Source organism: Lipophrys pholis (assembly GCF_963383615.2).
Source record: "Lipophrys pholis genome assembly, chromosome: 17".
NCBI lineage: Eukaryota > Metazoa > Chordata > Actinopteri > Blenniiformes > Blenniidae > Lipophrys > Lipophrys pholis.
Genome location: NC_137643.1, coordinates 1,631,576 through 1,649,672, shown reverse-complemented (window position 1 = coordinate 1,649,672; position 18,097 = coordinate 1,631,576). Strand labels below are relative to the sequence as shown.

General features: G+C 42.9%; 1 protein-coding gene across 2 annotated transcripts; it reads right to left on the bottom strand.

Moving 5' to 3' along the window:
* Positions 1–4,753: 4,753 nt before the first annotated feature.
* Positions 4,754–16,346, bottom strand: prdm1b (PR domain containing 1b, with ZNF domain). Of its 2 annotated transcripts, XM_080485042.1 has the most exons (7): positions 15,918–16,346; positions 15,246–15,564; positions 11,818–11,937; positions 10,210–10,450; positions 7,369–8,291; positions 7,139–7,267; positions 4,754–6,567 (listed from the first exon to the last, which is right to left on the bottom strand). In XM_080485042.1, the coding sequence occupies exons 2-7, from the start codon at positions 15,414–15,416 to the stop codon at positions 5,992–5,994; spliced, it is 2,160 nt and encodes a 719-aa protein (XP_080341168.1). In that variant the 5' UTR covers positions 15,417–15,564; positions 15,918–16,346; the 3' UTR covers positions 4,754–5,991. The 2 variants fall into 2 exon arrangements, with proteins under 2 accessions (XP_080341168.1, XP_080341169.1); XM_080485043.1 differs by lacking the exons at positions 11,818–11,937; positions 15,246–15,564; positions 15,918–16,346 and adding an exon at positions 10,584–10,667.
* Between the last annotated feature and the right edge of the window lie 1,751 nt (positions 16,347–18,097).

Below are 18,097 nucleotides of genomic sequence, written 5' to 3'. Positions count from 1 at the left end.
TGGAAATGAACAAAAGACAGGAACTCTAAAATGGCACAAATTAAAGGCCACCATAAAAAAAAGATCGTTCTGATTGTGTGTGTTTGGGGAAAGTGTAATTATACTATTGGATAATTACTGGCTGTACTAAAAAATAAAAGTAAAGGAAACACAACAGAGCAAAGGTTGTTTCTCCACTTCCGCACACACCTTGCTCAACCAGTGACACACACACACAAGCACACACGCACACACACACACACACACACACACACACACACACACACACACACACACACACACACACACACACACACACACACACACACACACACACACACACAAATAGATATTGATCCATCGTTTCCACGGTTGTTTCAGGGTTAAACAGAAACACATCCGTCAGCAGCGTAAAGGTGAAACTCAGTGTCCAGGGATCACTTCTCAAATCTCTGCGTTGAAATAAAACAGAAAGCGATTCTGGTTTTATAACGGCGGATCACAAGATAAAACGTGCGTGTCCTTTGGGGACTGCAAACCAGAACCGTAACAGTTTACGACACACAATCTGCGTGTAAAGATTTAAGAGATCAGCATCGGACTGGCAGAAGAATATTTGCTGTTATTTGTTATACATCAAAATAGTGACGTGAAAACGAATTTGATGAAAAAGAGTTTGGCGACGAGGGCAGGAGTATACAGTACGTGTAGACAGAATAACATGGTGGAATCCCAGATAGAGCTCTACATCATCTTGTTCATCTTCATTATGTTAAAAACAAACATCACCTATTGTCTCTAGGGATATTTGCAAGTTGTGGGGTTTTCTTTCTTAAAATGTAAAGAAGGAATCAAAGCTCAGTTAAATGGATTCTGGTTCTGAAGCTGGGGGTGTCGACCGTGAGGCCCGTGGGTCACAGCCGGCTCACAAGAGGCTCACAAGAGGCTCACAAGAGGCTCACAAGAGGCTCAATCCGCCCAGTCAAAGCACCAAGAAGAAAATGTCATCATTTCAAAGAAGACATTGATTTTTTTTTAACTAATTTCCACAGTAACCGGTGTTGTGTGTCATGTCTTTTCTCAGAATTCCAAACAGAATTCCTTCTCCTCTCACACTCCTTCACTGAGTCACTTTAAGTCTGATCGCTGTTAATGGCTGCATTAAGCGATGACATCCAGTACGATGAACGGAAATTGTAAAAAAAAAGTATATGAATGTAAATTGTGAACGATGATTAACAGTCTCGTCTTATAATCTTAGAAGTTGCTTGGACAGCTTTTTTTCTGAACGGAGTTTTTCCTGAAAACCTCAATGCAGCAGTAGTTTCTTGTGAGTAAGAGCATGATGTCAGTGTGAGACGGTATTTTTCCCAAAAGGTGAACTGTTTACTGCAAAACAAAGAAGTAACGTCCGCTCAGCCCTTGACTGAGGAAAATTTCGCCTCCCAAGCGAAATCTATCATGTATCGTTAATTACATGAGCAGCGCAGCTGAAATGTGACCATGTGATGTAATATAGTCAATATCCTGCATCCAAAGTATTTAAAGGTACAGTGTGTACGATTCCAGTAATACCATCTTTGTACATCGGGGGCAGTATTGAGTTCACAAGAATTTCAGCCTTCATCGGATTTATAATGTCAGAATTTGCGGCTGCGTTTGTCTGTTCTTTGACTGAAATGAGGAGAAGACAGCGCCCCCTACAGCTGATCAGACTCTGGCCAGCGGCTAAGTTTAACAAATCCCTTGAACAAAAAGTTAAATGATTCAAATTCACCTGGGTAGGTACTCTAAATGCCACACATTTGGTGAGTATTTGTCTATTATTCCTGGAGCTCGGATTTGACTTGACGGAGCAAATCATTTCCTACAAAGTCACACGAATACTTTTTATTTATCGAGAAACCTGATTTGTCACAAGAGCATTAATACACATTCCCCAACCCTAAAATGCTTAAAATGTGTAAAAAATAAAATCTAAAACAAGAATTTTCCAGAAACATTTGTTGTATGTACATGTTTAATGGCGATAAAGTATTTTTCGCTGCACAAAGGGGTTTACCCACACACCTTTAAGCAAACGCATTATTTTTATAGCTCAACACAGCTTGGAATATGTGAGTATTTTAAAAGTCTCAAAACATTAAACGACGTTTCCAGTGTTTTGTCGTTCTCCATTCATCAGCAGACGTCATTAAAGATCATTGGGTGGCACACCTTCCACTTAAAAAGCAACTTTTCGAAAAAGCTGACTCAATATGGGTCAGATACAATACCAAGTGGTTTCCTGTCACACTGCAAGTTAAAAAAGCCCTGAGGTGTTTTGATTCTGGTCCGTGGGTGTTTTTCAGTCTGCGGGGTTCTCCCACACACAGGAGAGGAATTATTACAGAGTGACGAGTCATCGTGCAGCTTTAAGAACCAGAAAAATGGTCCGAGGAGAGAAAACGAAATGGCTGAGGGAGAAATAAAACAAAAACGTGCTTATTACAGTAACTCAGAAATGTGTTTTGATTATGAATTTATCCCGCTGCCTTTAAATAGCGACGGTGTCGTTGTGTATTTCCTTCATCTTAACTCTTTTCAGACGTATTAAACTAGATGTGTGTGTGTATTTCTAGACGGTCGTGTGTGTGCATTAGGTGCATTAATTGCATTGTGTGTGTGTGTGTGTGTGTGTGTGTGTGTGTGTGTGTGTGTGTGTGTGTGTGTGTGTGTGTGTGTGTGTGTGTGTGTGTGTGGGTGGGTGTTTTGGTGAGCATATGAATTAATATTAGTGTAAATCTATCTTTGTTTTTCTTCTCCATCTTCCAGTAAAGCTGACAAAATGAAACGAAACATGAAACTGACACAAATGTTGAGAAACTGTGACACGTGAAACGGCTCAGAACTGGCTTACGGTCATTGTTGTTGAATTGAATCGACTTGGTCTTGGAAGAATATCCAGTTTGGACGGTCGTCACACAGTTTCCTCGGAGTGGGAGACTTGTGATGTAAACCCGTGTGTGTTTTCTGCGTTTCATACTCAGTTGATGAGTTTCATTTCCTGTATTTTCTAGGAAAAGGAGTGTGAAAAGTGGACGTTGCATGAAAAGAGAGATGTGTAGTGACTCAAAATATTGCCAGTAAGAGTAGGTTGGTATGTGGGTTGCTGTGAGGGCGTAAGCATTGTGTTTAAAACCATGTTTACACATATTTCCCCCCCCCGCTACGTTTTCAAAACTGACATTGTTCACACCAGATCCTTCCAAAAAAACAATTATCTTTTTCCACAAACATGCATTAAAACTTCATTAAGAGTTACTATGAGCGTGCCAAACCCATAGGTGGCAGTGTAACGAGGAGTATAACGTCGTGCCTGCCCATCACAATCCCAGAAAAAACACAAGATGAAAGTTTTTCCGAATCTCATCTTTGGACGGAGTTTTCAAATCTAATCGTTTTCATTGTCTTGTAGCTTCATTTACGTGGGAACGAAAGGCCCAAACGTATTGAAATATCACCATTTTCACTGTCATGTAAACGGGGCCACAGCTGCAACAAAGTCAAATTATAAAATAGAAATATTGACTTTAAATGGTTTTAGAAATGTGACAAACATGTACTGGGCATTTCAGATTAATGGCCGCTGAAGAAATTTGCCCAATATGCTCTATTCTTTCTAAAGAAATCATGATAACAATGGAAAAATATTAAACTCCTATTTACCTTACTGGAATACACATTTTGGAAATGAATTAATATTGTTATGTCGTGAATACTTATTATAATGAAAACATCCACTGCAGAACAAAACAATAACTTTCACAAGTCCAACTGTTAAGTGAAGATATAGTGGTCAGTAAAAGCAACTAGTAGGCTTTGGTTGTTTCTGTTCTTTACAGATTCCAAAAGTCATGAATATACTTTGTTTTGAAGTGTGAAGCAATTCCCAAAAAACTACGACTTGTCATGAATATGTGCTTTGCATAAACTTAAAGGTAAATGGATGAGTTTCTTTTGAGATGCAAGAGAGTGAGCAGAGTTAACACACACACACACACACACACACACACACACACACACACACACACACACACACACACACACACACACACACACACACACACACACACACACACACACACAGTTTTAAGCTTTAAAAAAAACCCATTGGTCATCAGCGTAAAGGCGAAACTCAATGTTTTGGCTTGTAAATAACCAGGTGAACATAAAAGTGAAAGTTAATGAGGAATTTATTTTGGATCACTGAAGAACTTCAGGGTAAATTGTGTGTAAATTTCTCCAAGAGAGAAAATGTAGTTTGACCGGTATGGGTGAAACTTGTTAAACGCTTCATTGGAGCTGCTAATGATCATCTGCCGGACAACACCACGTGCCAGTGGTCTTGTTTGGTTTGTTTGTTTTTGTGAAAATGTTGACATTTTAAGTTCAAGTTTAAATTTAAAGGTTATTATGACACTATTTTACTAGTCTGGCTCACTCGAGATGGAATTGGGCTGTTTGTGGCCCCTGAAATGAAATGAGTACGACACCTCTGGTTTAAAAAGTCATAGTGTGACACTATACTGAACTTTTTCAATATATTGTAAATTTTTGAAATACTTTATAATTTCCAGTATATGTGAGTTATAATCATCAAAATTAAGTAATCTCTATAATTGAGAATTTCATTTACTTGTAAAGAAAATGACTTCTTGAATAAACTAATTAATTTAAATGTTTGTCATTTTCAGTCATTTTCCATGAATTAAAACACACAAACACCACAAGTATAGAAACAATATCTTTAATGTGCTACATCATGTAAATATAAAAGTATCATCAAAATAGTCTCTCGCATATAAATTCTCAACATCTCATAACCAAAAATAAACCTACATAAGCAAACATGCTGTACAAAATTTTAAAACTACAAAAAGACAAAAGAAGCACAAAACTGACTCTGGTGTGACAATTATAAAGAGCGACACTCCGATCTCTTTGCATCTCTATTACAGAGCTAAGTGACATTAAAAAAGAAAAAGATGTACTCTTATGCTTTGTTTTCCTTTTACACTACAGGACCTGACGTACCGATATCTTGCTTAAGATTTGGTTGAAGCGCTTCTTTTTTTTTTTTAACACAGCACAGTATCTCTGTGTGAAAAAATATGAAACATTAAAAAGCTGCAAATAAAACCTTCTGCTCATAATTGTGCTTGTTATCTGTATTTGGCAGATTGTCCTCAGTGTGGCTTTATGCTTAATTTAGCAGTGACAAATGGCAGAAAACGAGTGAATAATGCTTCGTCTGACTATTTGGATGTTAAACGTGCTACATATTCATGGTTTCCTTTGCAGTGAATTTGGCAAAATGCTTCTTATCACACACGTTCAGGACACACGCTTTTCCCTTTTTTTAATCATAAATAAATAATAATCACAATCAATGGTTAGAAAGCAGGTAGAAGTTTTTGTGTTCTCATTCTGCCCCGATAAAATAACAAAAAAAAGTACTTGCACTCGTTCGGCTTCACACTCAACACTTCATCATTACACAAAGTAAATAACACACGAGGACTCGTTCACAGGTTGAAGCTATCGTAATGTTCCTGAGTCTCCTTAAAAAAGACAAACCAAACTAACAAAAAAAATAAAATAAAACACACACTATGACAAAGCTAAATAAATATAGATTACTCAGTGAAAAAAGTAATAAGTTAAAGCACAAAAAAAAAAAGCATTTTTCTACCTGAGTGATAAGGTTTTTTGTTTTCTTTTGTATTTCACAGTTTAATGACACTTCCCCTCGTTTAATTGGTTATAAACTGAGTTTTGGAAGGATTTACAATCACTGAACACCCAGTCTTTGGATTGCTCTTCATTTGGTGCCATGCTCCTTGGATTTCAAAAGTTCATATTTCCTGTTTTGCTCCTGACAGCAAAGCAGGGATTATTTTATTTTTTTTATTCATTTGGCGAAACCGGTTTTGCTTAGTGGATAATTCAGTTTGTTCATCTGCTTCCTTCTCACTGTCCCTCCGTTTTCACCGTCGGCCGTGTGTGGAGGTGAACGACGCTCGCTCTCTCCGTATAAGCGTGGGAGGGGCTGTGGTGCGAGGATGATATGGGCGACGGGGTCATGGGGACCGCCGGTGCGTTGATGACCGCCGTAAGAGCCTTCAGGAGAACGGTGGCCTCCCTCTGATCTTCCTTCCCCTCGCCCTCCAACGTACGGGCCAGCCAGTGCTCCACCGCCTCCCCGACCTGAGGCGCCGACGCCGTTTCGGTGAGCGTGTCGGCCTCCTGGCTGGCGTCAAACTGCTCCACCATCTCCTTGATGCGCGCGTTGACGGGTGCGCCGGAGCCGGCCGGGCAGCAGCTGCGCTGGTGGATGGAGAGGGAGAAGCGGTGGAAGAAGGCCTGGGCGCAGAGCTGGCAGTGGTAGAGGCGGTCGCGGCTGGTGTGGAGGCGGCGGTGCAGCTTGAGGTGGATGTACTGGGTGAACTTGGTGTTGCACAGCTTGCACTGGTAAGGTTTCTCCCCGGAGTGCAACCGCAGGTGTGTCTTCAGGTTGCTGGTGCTGCTGAAGCGCTTGTGACACACCTGGCAAACATAAAAAGGAGAAGGTTAGGACAGAACACAGAACAAAACAAACAAGTCTCAGCTCGGGTCTCAGCGTTGTGTCTGCTACTCTTATGAAATACGTAGAGGAAAAAAACCACAAATGTTTTCGTGCCCGGCTGGGGCCTCTTGTGGGCTGGTTGTGGCCCATAAGCCTGATGTTTACCAACCCTGGGTTCGAGCCTCTGTGACTAACATCCACATGACAGATTGTGCAACAAAAAACTGGATGGAGTGCTCTTGGGATATAATGGAAAAATGTTGTAATATCTTCCCCCATTGTATTGGGATTGTCCTCTGTGACACATAAAACAGGTGGGACAAGCCGCTCTTTGTTCTGTGCAAAACACTCACACCCAAAGAGTCACATCAGCTAACAAAAGTATAACGATGCTGTTAGATGACAAAGTAGGCAGTGACCACGACGGCATGTGAGTTAGGGTGCGTTTACATGTCTTGTGTGTACAATACGTCTCTTTACATGAGGTAGGAGCCTTGAAATGCTTGTAGTAACACAGACACATGCATGCGTGGGTTATGATAGTGGACATACCTGACATTCGTGTGGCTTCTCTCCTGTGTGGACCAGATGATGTTTCTGCAGGTGTGCCAGCTGAGTGAAGCTCTTCTTACATAAGTTGCACTGAAAAGGTCGCTCGCCGCTGTGCACTCGGAGATGGACCTGCAACCGAGAAAAGTCATGAGTACCAATCCAACTATGGCAGCATGTTGTTTTTAAATATGCCAAATTGAATTGTGAATCGAGGGGAAGCCATCTGTCACCTTGAGGTTTGACAGTTGTCCGAATGTCTTCATACAGATGTTACATTCATATTTGATTTTCCCGTTCTGCTTCTTCAGCGGGTAGGGAAGCGATCTGTGACCGGGACCGTTTCGTGGCGCCATGTTGCTTTTGGTTGTAGTCAGGCTTAAGTTCATGGCCTCCTCGCAGCCCGAGGGCGACGGCTCCGGAGACTCGGGGTAGCTGGTGGGCTTGATGGTGGGGGAGAGCTCCGGCGTTGCTGGGGCCCCTCTTGGTGGGGAAATATTTGGCGTCAGTTCTTTCAAACCTCCCGGCAAAATGGGGGAAAAGGGAAGGGACACCGGGAGTAGGTTCGGGGGGCCGATGGGAGGGTAGGGGAGTCCGTCCGTGCCGAGATAGTTGCTGTATCTGAGGGATCCTCTGGAGGACAGCATGCTGGGGAAGGGAGCGGAATATGAGGGGAGGAGGAGGCGAGGATAGTGTGGGCCATAGGGAGGAAGGAACTGGTACCCGGGCTGGATTGATCGGGACTGGGAGTACAGTGGGTAAGAAGACATAAGGCGCTCCCTGTGGCCATACAGGCCATGAAGATGTAAGGGAAGGTTTCTGTGCGGCGCGGGGAGTGCAGCATGGTGATCCACCAAGAAAGGGTGATTCAAGCCCATGTTGGGCTCTCTTTGCTCTGGCTGGGGCGAAGGAATGATCCCCCTGCCTTCTGCATCCTTTTCCTCCTTCTCAACCTTCCTGCTGAAGTCCATGATCTGGTCGTCAGGCGTGTCTGGTGGAGTGTCTCTTTCCAACAGTTCCACGTCGATCTTCTCCTCCATATCGTCCTCTCTTTCCTCTTTCACCTCTTCCTTTGTTCTCTCTTTGAGCCACGTCTGCTGAGGTAGGTGCTGTTTCCTGCACTCGCGCTCTTGGTCTTCGTCAGCACTCATGTATTCTGCGAGGGAACGAAAACGCAGTGTGAGTACATCCGAGGGAAAACAGGAAACCACTTCAATATAGCCTCCATTTATCACAAATCTCTGTCAGTACTCTACGTCTCCTGAAAGAAGGCACTCCCTCTTCTGGTAAATGGTAGTAGTTTCAGTTTTGACATGACATGCACACCATGCGTTGTAGGTTTCTGTTTGTCAGTCACAGTAGAGATTTTATTGTGGTGGGGAGGTGTGTGGGAGTCCTTGTGTCTTGTCATGTGTGAGCAGAGCAAGATTCTGAGTTTCATCACATGTGAAACCTTTTTTCTGGGTATTGCTGCCTTACCGTACTCACCACAAGAACAAAAAGTCTTCCTCTATTGTGAGAAAGTGTTTGCTTGCCTTTACTTGTCTCATTTGTCACAGATTAACACTAAACTGTCCCTCAAACTTTGCTTTTTTCACACCATATTTGGTTGAAGTTTTGATATCTGGTATTTAAAAGATGAAGAATCTCTGCAGTCAGTTCAGCTGTTTATGATCGTCCTTATTTTATCCGCATTACATCATTATATTTGTGACATTAAGTTAAAAGTAGCTGTGAGGTTATTAAAATGATTATTTCTACATCATCTTATTTTACCCGATTGATCTGATTTCCTCTTTTATAACTATAACTCTGCTTTTTCAGGCCCATTTATATTCCTTGGCTTTTAACCCACATCTTTTTATTGTTTTTATCTTTTAAACAGTCTTTAATTGTTTTATTGTTTGCAGTTTGTTTTTGTAGGTTTTTATGTCTATTTCTATGCAGGACTTTGTTTCAGCTGTGGTTGTTTATAAAGTTTTAGATAAGTTGAGTGTTGATAATAGAAGGTAATTTTGAGAGCCATAACACTGTTTTTCCAACCGCAAATAACGTTCCTGTGAGAATATTTCTGACACGTCTTTCACATATCAATCTAAAAATGAGATACTCTTTCCTCTCCGATGGGCTAATCTAAAATCATTTTGCATAGACCTTGCTGGTATTTAAAATTCATGCTTAGGGCAGAACAAAGCCATTGGAAATGTCCTCCGGTAGCTGCTTTGAACTGCTGTTGAAACACATCCAACAAGCCATTAAGAAACTATCTATCAAGACAAACAATGAACAAACCTGGACTCTGACTAAAAAGAAAAGGTCGATGATTTAAAGACCTGATAAAAGCAGGTAATAATACCTTGCCTTGCCTTAGCATTAGTCACAAACATGACTGGCGACACGTCTAGTGTATCCGGTTTTATGTGATTAATCATACTAACCCTCATCTTTCGGGATGTAGAGCACATGACTTTGTGTTTTACAGGTGACTCACCAAAGTATTTTGTTAGTATTAAAAGAGTGGAAAAATCTCTGGAAAATAATGCCTGGTCATGGTCACGGAAAGTTATTTCTACGTGCTGCGTGGGCATTCCTTGTGATCTCATGTCATTGTAAACAAGACGGGGAAATCGCATCAAGCCAAATAGTTTCTCTGTTTACCAAAGAGATGGCGTCCTTTTTTTTTTCTTTTACAAGGGAGAGGATGGCATTTTCACTGGAATTTGGGGGAAGGATTCTTCCAGATAATAGCTAGACGTTTGTTTGCTCTTGGCACAGATCAAGGTCTCTGAATCAACCTGATGTCCTGATCAAAATCAAAAAGAGTTCTTGTGAGTCATTAAGTGGCTCATCACTGAAAATAGCCAACAATCAGCTGTCCTCCACTCCCTCTCACCTGTAGATGAACTCCAGGAAATGAGGTGAGTAATTTCACCAAACACGGCAGTTAGGAAACCTGTTACCCGCAAGCCCTTTACCGCTGCATACATTCCTCCCAGCGCCTCCAGATATTTGCCAGCCTTGTCAACTTCCAGTGAAACCTCAACTGCAAACATGAGCAAAAACCTTCCACTCACTCTGTTTGAGGTCGTCCTGCTGGCTGCAGAGCCTCTGGGCGAACTCCGGGCTGTACCAGACCAGCAGCTCCTGTTTGGGCTCCACCGGCCGGATGGTGTAGAAGTAGATGTCGCGGTCGTTCTGGCATGCCACCAAGTTCTGCTCCTCCAGTGAGCGGGCTGGGTTGACGTAGCGCATCCAGTTGCTCCTTTGGACGTCATAGCCGTCAATGAAGTTTTGAAGCTGCCCGCCACTGTAAATCTGCAGATGGAGACAGACACACAATAGGACGTTAATGGGATATTCATGCAACCCACAGATGTGGGCAAAAAGCAATGCAAACATTTTCAATGAAATAAATCAGGATTATGAAGCAAAGAGTTGCTATAATCACCTCTGCCATGTACAATTAATAATCCAGTATCCTCTTCAGTTAATAGTGTGTTGTACTCCTTCAGTCACTGCCCAACAGATCTGCTCTGTGTGTTCTCCTCAGTGTCTTTTTGAGTGAGAGGCGAGGAGGCGTGGCTCTCTCGCTCTCTCTTTCTCTCTCTCTCTTTCTCTCTCTGTTTCTCCCTTTCCTTCTCATTTTCTCACCTCTTAGGTTCGCTCTGATCAATTTACCCGTCAAAACACATTCTGGTGTGACTGGTGATCATATTTCTTCAACAGAAATAAGTGTGCTCGCTTGTTACAACTAAGTGGAGTTAAAAAGAAGTTCTGCAGCTGCTGGCAGGCAGCCAGAAAAAAGAAAGCCTGCATGCCTCAAGCAGCACGTCCGCCTCCGTCCTTCACCTGTGTCACGCGTCTGATATCATAATCACTACCGTGGAACGCCAACTTTCACTATTGTGCCACTGCAATACCCCAGGTTTACAGGAAATGAAGCCTTTAGGGAAGGAAAACATGTAGGATGTCAACAAAGAGTCCTGATGGGAATTGACTGATGTGAATTGAGAATTTCCTGAGTGACACATGCGGATGACAGAAGAAAAGAAAGGGGGGAAGGAAAAAGGGGGGCGGAAAAACAAGGATTGTCTGAGTTTGTGGTGTAAATAGTCCCTTCCTTTGTGGGTGTGAGACACGCGTTGCACACAACCTGGGTGCCGGTAAAACTCTGATGACTTGGCTCTTACGTGCCAACTGTGTTTACAACTTCCTCAAAAGTTTTGACCAAAACTCCTGAGAGCATTTTTGTTTCCCTATTGACGTATGGACAAGGACTTCTCCATATGAGCAATATTTTTTTTCTTTTCATGAAAACAAGAGTTTCTCATTGACTTTTTCACGGCTGATTTTCTCTGAACCTCTTGAGACTTTCTCCTGCTGAAGCGCTGTGACCAGTCGGGCTGTAGCTGTGATGCCTTAATGCTAAATGATGTCTAAATGCTAAATGATGTCTAAATGCTGTCTATTAAAACAGATTTCCTCACTTTTGTTGGAACAGAAAATGTCGGGGTTTCAGAGATTTGGAGATTGAGCACTCTCTAATTCTTCAATCCTTTCAGGAGAATCATACCCCTGATTTTTCCTGCAGCCATACTCTGAGTGAATGCCCCCCCCCCCGACACCTTGAAAGCCTCTGATATATGGAGATATGAAAATGTGGGTGTGCAGTTCCGACTTACCCTCCAGAAGTATTTCCTGTTGGCCTGTTTGGGCACATTGTCTTTGGTGTAGATGTCTCCTTGAAGTGGACCGAAGCGAGTCCCTTGAGGAATGTACTCTTTGCTGAACACACCAGTCACCTGGAAAATGGACCAAAGTTTGTGATTACAGTTCATTTCTGTTCTTTTGCTTGTTTCATGTGAAACAACTGCACAGCAATTGATAACAACACGGGTTGATGACATGTTGGTTCCCTCATTTCAGGTCTATTTTTGGTGACAAGGGAAGACAATACCTATGTGTCTGTTTGCAGGTTGCTGACCTGCATTACATTTACCGTGGCTCCGTCACGTTAACCCAGACAGCTAGAGAAACTATTAAAACCCACAAGGTGACCCAGTTTAGACACTAATGAGTTAAACGAATGAAGAGAATTACACTCTCTCTGACCTACTCTGCTGATCTCTGACCTGCTGTCCTCATGAAAACCACAGACAAGAAAAAGGAGAGAGGACAAAGGTGTATGTGCAAAGTCTCGTGTACTTCATGACTTTAAATTTATGAATGAATCCGGAGATTTATTGCAGCGTGCTCGTTACACTGGTTGCTTCAAAATCTGAAATCCATGGTTACAAAATGTCCTGCAGATGTGGAAATGAGTCAAACATTTGTCTACCATAGAATTCTCTTGCATAGGTGCGTGGGATTCTTTTCTCCAGGCCTTATTTGGGGCAGGATATACAGTAACACATGTGGTAAGAACAAAAGCTGCCTTGAGCACTTTGAGTCATTATTACAGGGGGAAAAAAAAAAAAAAAAAAAAAAATCGATGGCATGGAGCTGCTTTGGGGTTCATACTTATTAGAAAGTGGTCAAGCTTGGGGTCAACGCTCGCCACAACTAACTCAAACATAAACGCCATCTGTGGCACTCGCAGCTTCCTAACCCCCATACTATAACCCAACAGACACACAATAGACATGTTGGCACACTGTTTCTCGTATTCCTGCTTCCACGGGCAACATTCAAACTGACACGGAACAGCACTTTAATGTTAATCCCCACAAAGTCAAACCCCCGAAAACCACACTGCCTGAACACTTTGTGAGGATTTATGACATGCAAATGATGTATCGGCAGTTAATTAGAAAAACAACAGGTTGCTGAAGGAGTGTGTGTGTGTGTGTGTGTGTGTGTGTGTGTGTGTGTGTGTGTGTGTGTGTGTGTGTGTGTGTGTGTGTGTGTGTGTGTGTGTGTGTGTGTGTGTGTGTGTGTGTGTGTGTGTGTGTGTGTGTGTGTGTCAAGTGACCACTGAGGCGAGCGAGATGATTCCAGGATGCGATGAACCAGTCTGACAGGGACATTGTGCGTCGCTGGCGTTGCGTGACTAACGAATTGCTGTGGATGCCGCTACCGCTTAACCGCTGAGTTCGGCCAGGTTGGGAGGACAAGGAAGGGAGGGAGGGAGGGAGGGAGGGAAGCGTGTTGAGGAACGGAGGGCGGTCTTAAGTGGACCCACGCCATTACCCTCGTGAGGGCCATCCTTTTCTTCTGCCCTCTCCCAATCACGTGTCTTCTCTTGGCTTGCCTGAAAAAGCTTGTGCGCCTGCCAGGGTGAAGCCTGATGCCTGGCCGGCTGCCTGGCCGGCCGCATGTCCCCAACGAAAGTTAATCATCTGGTTTTAACCTAAATCCCCACCCCCACTCTACCCCCCTTCCCCCCTCCAATACAGCCTCCTCACCCCAGCTTCTTCCATCTATCTTCCTCACCCCCCCCCTACTTACTGGCACCCGTTCCTAACGCCCCATCTGCCACGTGCCCCCTTCACCCTTCTGCGGATTTCCTGGCACACTTTGCATTGAACTTAGTAAGACAAGGAGGTTTGAATGAAGCGCTCACATGGAAGTGGGGCAGGTAAGTTGAACAGCGTGCTAACGTTTCGACGCCTCCATCTATGAATCATCCATACAGGGAAATTGGGTTTGAGTATGCACACCATCCCACCAACTGTATGTTATAATCATCACAAGAAAGAAGCTCCCACCTTGAGCGACAGTGAGTGATGAAGTGTACATGACGCCATTGTGCAGAAAGGAAACCACTCAAGCAACAGCCAGTTCAAGAAAGGCGCATTCCTGGCAGTCGAGGAAGTGTGTGGTCAAGTTTCTTTTCATGTCTCATCTGTCATGTGTTTTACTTTCCGAGCAAACAAACATACACGTGAACACTTATCTAGAGATATGATCATGAGATGAGCCACATCGAAGTAACACTTCTAATGTAGTCTTAATAACGCCTGCATCCAAAAAGTAACCTGCAAAATCAAGTTTGGCAGTATCAAGTGTGAGCGTGTGAAGTCTTTTTCTAGATGTGTTAGAGTCAGGAAACAGCATTGGGGATTTTAACATGTGATAATATCACTGTAGTTTGCATGTTTTTTTTGGTGTGTTTTTTTAATGCCGCAGCAGCAAATGCGACAGAAAGATGACAACAGATGAGAGCATGACGCCTCAAGAAGAGGAACAGTGGCAAAAAAATGTTGCCTGAGCCCTGAGAGAAAGAGGAAGGTAGACAGCACAGACAACCACAGGCGTGTTGACAGAATAAGTGAGTGTGAGATCGCTCTCTCTTCCTTTTAAGATACCGAATCTCTCTTTTTCTGCAGAACAAACTCCCTCCTAATCCCTTGCAGCGCGTCAGCGTGGCTGACATGTCCAGGCAACAGACTGCTTTTATGACAGGCAGCGCCAGCAGTCAGCTGACGGGGCTAGTAGCTCAGGGATATTACGTGTGCACTTGCTGAGTCACCTAAGTGGGTGAGGATGTATGAGGTAAAGGAGGGCAGGTGCAGTTGTAAAGCAAGGGAAGACTTGGTGCAGTTCGATACCATGTGTACTATGGAAAACACCCTGTGCAGGTCAGTTCTTGTCTGCATTATTACCCCATATCAAAGATGTATAAAAGTCCAAGGTGATATGAGGTAAGGTGAAAAGACATAAGGCCTTTGACCTCAAGCCCTCATTCACTTGCTCATACACACACACACACACACACACACACACACACACACACACACACACACACACACACACACACACACACACACACACACACACACACACACACACACACACACACACACACACACACACACACACACACACACACACACACACAGTCTAATGTATGAGAACTGATTGGTCAGCAGATCTTTTGTTCCCTGTATTTCCATTGCAGATGGCTTGACAGACTGTTATGTAACACAGAGACATGATAATAATAAAGTGCAGATGCTGAAGCTTTACAATGAAAGCTGTCCAATCTCAAACCGTATCGGAGGTACTGGAAAATAGGGCGAAGGTCACAGGATGTGTCCAGGTTACAAGACAATCAGTGGGTCACTAAAGAGTGAGATTTCCTCAAGTTCTTAAAGAAAGTAGCTCTCACCTCGTTGTCAGTGTTGTACTCGAAGGTGAGGTTGCGTGGGATGGAGGTCATGGCTTTGGGCAGGCTGAAACTGGGGTCCGACACCTGATCTGGCACAATGTAGGTGCAGTTGAGCGCAAAGTCCATCTCCCTCCATCCGCTCATGTCTCCAGGGCTGCTATCCAGCTTCATTCTTGGCAATGTAGAATACCACTTGACAGATTTGGGCACTTTAAGTTTGGTTTTCTTCTGTTTGGTTTAGGTTCCTTTGGTATTGAGGGTACTTTGGTTTGGTTGGGGTAGGTCCCTTGTCTTAGGTACGCAGGTTAAAGCTTAAGATCTGGAAAAAAGAGAGGAAGGCAATGGAAGAGATGTTGGAAAACATTGAGCTTAAATACATTTTGTGAAATCTAGAAAGGAAACTGGAAGAATATAGGCTCCCTACGTGATTACTCAACACAAAGTAAGTGTATGTCAAGAAAATGACTAGAGCCAGAAATCCCCATGCTGTCTTTAGAGTCACGTCACACTTGCATCCATTCATGACTCACTCAGCTGCTGCCATTCATAAAGTTCATTGACACTGTTCACTCATCATTGATCATTGATCGGACATTTGGTCTGAGATATGCATCTTCCCAAAAGTACAAAGTTCTGCTTACAGACATGGAAAAAAAAGAAAAAAAGACGTACCTTCACACATTCATTCAGCTGGAGGATCCACATTTCTTTGGCTATGTCATCCCGTTAATTGCTTGTCTTCTCAGCTTTCTCCTCTTCAAACTCTCTCTCTCTCTCTCTCTCTCTTCCGTTTATCTTCAGTGATTCCTCTCAGTTAGATCCTTTGGGCATCCCTCCTTGGAGCTGCCACTCTGTAAACCCGCACCAGAAACTCATGAGCCAGGATTGCGCCAAGCTCTTTTAGCCCAGCGACCCGACCAATCGAGAGCCGCGGCGGTCATGTGACCGGGCCGCCTGACACACAACTGTTGGTTTTAGACAACAACACCAGTGACGTTGCCCACTTGGCCAGCAAGTGGCTGTTGTGATGAATGCGTACACATGTACACACACGCATGCACACACACACACACACACACACACACACGTCCACGCGCACACAAAGACGTCTTAATGAATGAATAAAGGAAGAGCAGATGGCTGGCCTGTTGCCACTGAAAAACACACTGCTAGACTTTTGCTTGGTTTGGCACTTAATGAGCAATCTGCTGCCACTGTATCTCCTTGACCTACATCTCGCTGTGGAGCATCTTGAACCGAGACCCTCACATTCAAACACCCACCCCAACAAAAGCACGGAGCACCATTGAGTCTTCATTTCAATGCAGTCCAGGGAATTACTCACAAATGGCTATGTTAGAAGGATATCTTCTCTCGTAATCTTCCACAGACTCTCTCTACTTGGTGATCCGCGATCATTCACAGATACAGATGTAGGCCAGGTCGTGCCATCTCTCAGGGAAGAGACTTGGACACCTGTCGGGTACGTGTTCCCTTTACTTTCAGACCGTCTAGTTCACTAACACGAAACTCTGGCACGAGATCACCTGATGATCTGCATTTAGAAAACTGGGACGGGAGAGAGGAGTTAAACCAGCATGTGGAGGAAAGTGGAAAGGAAGACTGCGATTTGTTTTTTTTCACGAGTAAAAGACTTCTTAAAATCTCACTGTGTCCATAATCAACTGAATCAAACTATTTTCCAAATAATATTTGGAACTCAAGTTTTGTTTTTGATGCCTTTCTTAATATTTCAGGATTACAAGATGTATGTACAATTTACTTCAATATCAGTCACAATATTTAGCATGTTCCACTATTTTACTATGGTTTTGTCTATAATAACATTTACGGGTGTATGTTTTATAAAAAGGTTACTCGTTCTTTTTTATTATTGTTTGTCAATTCAGTCCACACATAGGAAAACATATACAAAACACAGATGTATTAAAAACTATATATATAGAGAGAGAGAGAGAGAGAGAGAGAGAGAGAGAGAGAGAGAGAGAGAGAGAGAGAGAGAGAGAGAGAGAGAGAGAGAGAGAGAGAAATATTCATATAGACAGACGACCAGGCTGAATTGCAATGACAAATGCGCAGTAGCAGCGTTTCTGCGTTTTTCTCTATTTTCATGGAGATGGGAGTTGTAGTGTTTTCAAAAAGTTCTACCTTGGGAGTCGTGATCAAAAACTTGCATTTTCAGTGACTATGAGCAACATTGTCATGTAAATGGTATATGGACCCAAAAAATTTATCGAAAGTTTTAGTTTTTTTTGTAAACCTGGCATTGAAAATTGTAATTAACTGGTACTACAATGGTACACTAATAAAGAAAATAAAAAAATCGCTTTATAGTTGATAAAACAACAGAATATGTGCCATTAGTTCTCATTTATTCCAACTTTTGTGTTTTGATTTTATCCTTAAATCACAGCGAATTTCATCACTACAGATATTTGTGTTGTACATATGCATGCATACTTACATTTGAAAACATGTGAAAACATGTATATGTGCAAATAACATATAAACAGAGACTGATTTAGCCAGTTTTACCAAATGTTACATAATCAGTGAATATACAGTGGATGGATTAAATACAGATAATTAGAAATGCAAATTAAAAAATAAATACAGAAGAAACAGAATATGCATTTTCATGTAAATGAAAACACACATTTGTATTTAATTAAAACTTTGTAAGTAGAGTTTTGTCTCCTGCTTTAATAGGAGTAAATTGGCTGCCATATGGCCGCGCTGCTATTCCAGAAGGGGAGCTTTAGTGCCCGGTGTGGCGTGGGGGGGGGGGGGGGGGGGGGGGGGGGGGGGGGGGGGGGTAAACGGTGGTGGAC